We start from the raw sequence: 6,000 nt of genomic DNA on the forward strand, positions 1-6,000 counted from the left end.
ATATTTCTGTTTCCCATTTCCAACCTCCTATGTCCCCGGATCCGATTCAAAATGAAAATGGAGCATCTGAGACATAAGGAATTTCTATATACCAAGTTTCATTAAGATCCGACCACCCATTTCTAAGATAAAAAACCTTAATTTCCACGTTTTTCAAGATATCCGGTTCACCCCCCCCCCAACTCCCCCCAATGTCACCGGATCTGACCGTGATTCAAAAGAGCTTTGAAGCACAAGATCCTTCTAAATATCAAATTTCGTTAAGATCTGATCACCCGTCCGTAAGTTACAAATGCCTCATATTTTCTAATTTTTCTCAATTACAACCTCCCCCCCCCAAATCCCCCAAAGAGAGCGGATCCGTTCCGGTTTTGTCAGTCACGCATTTAGGATTTGTGTTTATTTTTCCCACCAAGTTTCATACCGATCCCTCCACTCTAAGCCATTTCCAAGATTTCCGGTCCCCCCCCAACTCCCCCCAATGACACTGGATCTGGTCGGGATTTAAAATAAGAGATCTGAGTTACGAGGTCCTTCTAAATATGCAATTTGATTAAGATCCGATCACTCCTTCGGAACTTAAAAATACCTCATTTCTTCTAATTTTCCAGAATTAACCCTCCCCCCAAATCCCCCAAAGAGAGCAGATTCTTTCCGGTTATCTCAATCACGTATCTAGGACTTATGCTTCGTTTTTCTACCAAGTTTCATCCCGATGCCTCCACTCTAGGCCATTTCAAAGATTTCCGCCCCCCAACTCCTCCCAATGGCGCTGAATCCGGTCGGGATTTAAAATACGAGATCTGAATTACGAGGTCCTTATAAATATGAAATTTCACTAAGATCCGATCACTCCTTCATAAGTTAAAAATATCTAATTTTTCAGAATTAACCCCCCCCCAACTCCCCCAATGAGAGCAGATCCATTCCAGTTATATCAATCACGTATCTAGGACTTGTGCTTATTTTTCCTACCAAGTTTCATCCCCATCCCTCCACTCTAAGCGTTTTCCAAGATTTTAGGCCCCCCCCCAATGTCACCGGATCCGGTCGGGATTTAAATAAGAGCTCTGAGACACGATATCATTCAAAAAATATCAAATTTTATTAAAATCCAACCTCCCGTTCATAAGTTAAAAATACTTAATTTTTTCAAATTTTATCTGGAAGTGCCTAAAGTAGCAAAACCAGGACAGACAGACAGACAGACCGACCGACAGAATTTGCGATCGCTATATGTCACTTGGTTAATACCAAGTGCCATAAAAAGCGAAGTGTCATTTTAATGTCCGGGAGCTGCATCCCCTACTTGTGTTTGTGGCCTGTTCTTTTTAATAATATTTCTTATTGAGCTACTTTTATTCAAAGATACGAGCTCCTGCTTATCAGGGATTGCGATAGCTCGTTTTATAAGATACGTCTCATTTTGTATTGTTCTTGTAAAAAGTGAACCCCCCCCCTCCGACCCTTCTCCCATCATGAGATTAATTGTAGGGTGCTCCAAACCTACTTAAATAAGAGAATTCCCTCTAAAAACTGACTTCCCATGTGTTTTCACTCCCCACTTCAGTTTACAGGAATACCATTGACTCCGAAGAAGGATTATTGTCAGCTAGGAATAATTTAATTCACACTGTTTTCTTGTTTTGGATCAGTACGAAGGGTTAAAATCAAACTTCCACTTGTCTCTGAAGGAAATCAAGGGGGTAAGCTTTTGGTACATGCCTCTTGGGGTACAAACCCCAAGAGTTTATGCTACCATAAACAGTACTCGCTTATTTCTTGTTTTTTATCTATAATTAGGTAAACCATAATCGTATTCAGTTTTGGAGTTTTCTAAATAGCTAATTAACACGAGAATCTTATTGAACAAATTCCTATGTTCGAAGAACGTTCTTGTAACTGTATAAAACCAATAACGTAGAAAGCGTCTTAAATTACTATTTAATTATAACTACACTATTATTAGAAAAAATTTATTTATACAATAAAATTTCCATTATAAGAAAAAAAAAGAACAAAATAACAGAAAAGATACTATTTCGAGAAATTACGAAAGCCGAACTTCCAAGAAATATTAAAAAAATGATATTCGTCTTTCCAATGTTGTTATTTAATTATATTTACAGTATAATTAAACAATTATATATACAATAAAATTTTGATTATAACCTCAAAACAAGGAAAGAGAAACAGAAAAGATATGATTTCGATGAATTACGAAAGTTGAAATTCCAAGAAGTATTAAAAAATGTAAACAGTATTCATCTTTCCAACGTTATTATTTAATTATAATTACAGTATAATTAAAAAAAATAATATATACAATAAAATTTTGATTATAACCTAAAAACAAGGAAAAAGTAACAGAAAAGATATGATTTCGACGAATTACGAAAGTCGAACTTCCAAGAAGTATTAAAAAATGTAAACAGTATTTATCTTTCCAATGTTATTTGTGTGGAATGTTTACAAACTGATAAAAATAATAAATTTAGATCCATAGACATAAGATATTTGCGATCAATGTTCAGATTGTTTTTGAAACCGAGACCAAAGGCAAGTTCTAAAAGATAGATTTGCGATCTGTTCCTTAATTAGCGCTTAGAAATTGTTTTTGTTTATCTTAACCAAGTAAGAAACAAGAGAAACAAAACACTAATATTTGTTTAAATATATTTGTCAAAATATATAACACTAAACCATCTGAAGTTAAAACCAAGTGGATTGTAGGCTATATTTTGTCATTTTCGGACTTGTTGACAGAGGAATGACCCCAATTTCTAGTCTGCAAGAGGTTTTTCTACTATACCATTACGTAACCAGCAAACGTATATGATTGGTACTTTTCCATTTCCCAAGAGAGAGGGAGTACACAAGAATTAATCACAAAAATTAATTTAAGGACCCCCCCCCCCAGAAGCAATAGAAAAATATTGGTCTGAAAATACACTTTCTCCTGATTCTGACAAGCCCAGAAAAAATTATGATGACTTTTGGTAAATATATACCAGGCTCCATTATTGATGTCATGGAATAGAATATGCCATTCGATGCCTTTTTTTATGCTTTTTCTAAATACAAGTGCCTAGGGACGGGGATGTACTCGTTAGCATGCATTTTAGACATAAAAACGGAGTCTGTCGTACCCCCCAACGAAAATGCAAACCCCTATGCCCAGATTCACAACAGGAAAACCCCTTTTTGCATCTTTGTTTTTCAAACAAGGATGAAGATTTTTCAAAAGAAAGGTATTTCTCAATCTCTAGGGGTATATTTTCCCCTTCCAGTTTGCAAAACTGGCAAGTAAAGAGACTTGTAAATATTATATTGATTCTGGGCTACTCAAAATAAATAAAATGAGGTTTTATAAACGACAAAATAGAACCGAAATCAAAATGAAAATTTCCAATTCTACAGAAAGACCTATATAAAAATAAAGAGTAAAAAAATAAATAAATAACGGAATAGCATATCTTGTAAAAAACAAGATTCTTTGCCTGGTTTATCAATTAAAAAGAAAAAATTATTAATGGTTAATCAAGCACGGTATTAAGTTTGAATTATTCTATGCAACCTATGCAAAAAAGCAATCGATGCAAAATTAGCTCGCGTTGGAAAATTGAATAAGATGATTGATATTCGTGACTCATCTTCCGCCAAACTCGTTTTTGACAAGTCTTTTCGGTATTTTTATCACTTAACTTTGCTTCGCCAAAGGATTTCAGACATACACATTAAGGGCTATGGAATGTTAAAACCAATTTTCCAAAATTCGTGACCTATCTATATCGTTTTTTTTCACACCAGAAAATGCAACAGCACAAAAACAGAAACAAACGCACACCATACAACCGAACATACAAAAAAGGGCTATGAGCTCATATGGCACTTGTGACGAGGTCGGAAGATCCAAGAGCTCATATGCCACTTGTGACGAGGTTGGAAGAGCCAAGAACTCATATGGCATGAGCTCTAGCAAAATTCTAATAATCAATAGATTGATTTAAAAGGAAAATCAGATGCTTAATGCCACTCAGGATTTAAAATAAGGGCTCTGAGACATGAGGTCCTTCTAAATATCAAATTTCATTAAGATCCGATCACCCATTCGTAAGTAAAAATACCTGATTTTTTTCAATTTTTCCTCTCCCTCCACACCCAGAGATGATCGAATCGAGGAAACGACTGTTATCAAGTCAATTTGTGCAGGTCCCTGACACGCCTACCAATTTTCATCGTCCTAGCACGTCCAGAAGCACAGAACTCGCAAAAGCACTGGAAATCCCCCCCCCAAGTTCCGCAAATAGAGCGGATCGGTTCCAATTATGTCAATCACGTATCTAGAACTTGAGCTTATTCTCCCCATCAGGTTTCATCCCGATCTCTCCAATCTAAGCGTTTTCCAAGATTTCCGGCTTCCAAGATTTCTGTTTCCCCCCTATAACCCCTATGTCCCCGGATCCGATTCAAATTGAAAATGGAGCATTTGAGACATAAGATCTTTCTATATATCAAGTTTCATTAAGATCCGATCACCTATTCGTAAGATAAAGATACCTCAATTTTCACGTTTTCCAAGATTCCCGGTTCCCCACCCCCAACTCCCCCCAATGACACTGGATCCGGTCGGGATTTAAAATAAGAGATTTGAGTTTTGAGGTCCTTCTAAACATGAAACTTCATTAAGATCCAATCACTCATTCGTAAGTTAAAAATGCCTCATTTTTTTCTAATTTTTCAGAATTAACCCTCCCCCCAACTCCCCCAAATAGATCAGATCCGTTCCAGTTATGTCAATCGCATATCTAGGATTTGTGCTTATTTTCCCACCAAGTTTCATCCCGATCCCTCCACTCTAACCGTTTTCCAAGATTTTAGGTTTCCCCCTCCAAATCTCCCCAATGGCACCGGATCCGGTCGGGATCTAAAATAAGAGCTCCGAGACAAAATATCGTTCTAAATATTAAATTTCATTAAGATCCAATAAGTAAATTAAAAATACCTCTTTTCTCTAATTTTTCCGAATTACCCCCCCCCCCCCCCGATGATCGAATCGGTGAAACAACATTTCTAATTTAATCTGGTCTGGTCCTTGATACGCCTACCAAATTTCATCGTCCTAGCTTGAGTGGAAGTGCCTAAACTAGCAAAACCGGGACAGACAGACCAACAGAATTTGCGATCGCTATATGTCACTTGGTAAGTATCAAGTGTCATAAAAACGAAGAATTGTGTTGGTATTTAATCATAACATAGAAAGGACAAACCTGGGGAAGGAAGATGTAATTCGAGAGCACCTCATCAAACACCCAGTCCTGCGCCTTATTGAAAAGTTTCTCCCCAGTAACACCAGTCTTCCTTAGCTGTACATCTTTCATCATAGTGATACCACCCCATGGTACTCGTTGCTCACACAGCTCAATGAAACGACGACTAGAAAAAGAAGGCAAATTAATCCTTTGAAATAGTTAAGACGTGTGTGCAGACACGGGAAGGGGAAGTAGGGCCCAAAGGTTTGATTTGTCGTATACGACTTACGAATACAAATTTAAGATTCACAAGAATGTGGACGCTTTGAATAACTGTAGCTGTAACATTCGTCGTAACTGTAAGCAAGGAGCAACTCGGCCCAATAGCAATCGAAACTCCAAAAAACGAAATGTTGATAACAACAGATGCACCAAAAAAAGGCTTTTCAGGTTAATTCCGAATATAGAAGTCATTGAATTTAATGTGCCCATTAAAAGCTAAGAGCCTAAGACAATTGTATGATTCTCGAAAAGGGAGAAATATCCCCAAAAAGTCAAGCAATCTTAATGAAAATCCCACCATCAGTTGTAGCATATTAAAAAACCCTATTATAGACTTTTCAAGCTCCTAGGTACAAAAATGTGAAATTGGGTATTTTTTTTCTGTCGGAAGAAAGATTACAGATGCGTGTTTGTTTGTTTTTTTTTTCAGAGGTAATCATATCAAACAAATGGTCCAAGCTGATCT

The 6,000-nt window shown here is 36.8% G+C and overlaps 1 protein-coding gene across 2 annotated transcripts in view; it reads right to left on the reverse strand.

The window, feature by feature from the left end:
- Window positions 1-6,000, reverse strand: part of LOC136035647 (phytanoyl-CoA dioxygenase, peroxisomal-like) — a 42,059-nt gene that overhangs the window by 26,292 nt on the left and 9,767 nt on the right. For both annotated transcript variants that reach the window (XR_010619490.1, XM_065717552.1), the window contains exon 3: window positions 5,271-5,436. Coding sequence is in view for 1 of the 2 variants with exons in the window: in XM_065717552.1 (XP_065573624.1) it covers window positions 5,271-5,436 (166 nt within the window). In the remaining variant the exon portion in view is untranslated. The remainder of the gene's footprint in view (window positions 1-5,270; window positions 5,437-6,000) is intronic.

Source organism: Artemia franciscana, chromosome 14, assembly GCF_032884065.1.
Source record: "Artemia franciscana chromosome 14, ASM3288406v1, whole genome shotgun sequence".
Classification (NCBI taxonomy): Eukaryota; Metazoa; Arthropoda; class Branchiopoda; order Anostraca; family Artemiidae; genus Artemia; species Artemia franciscana.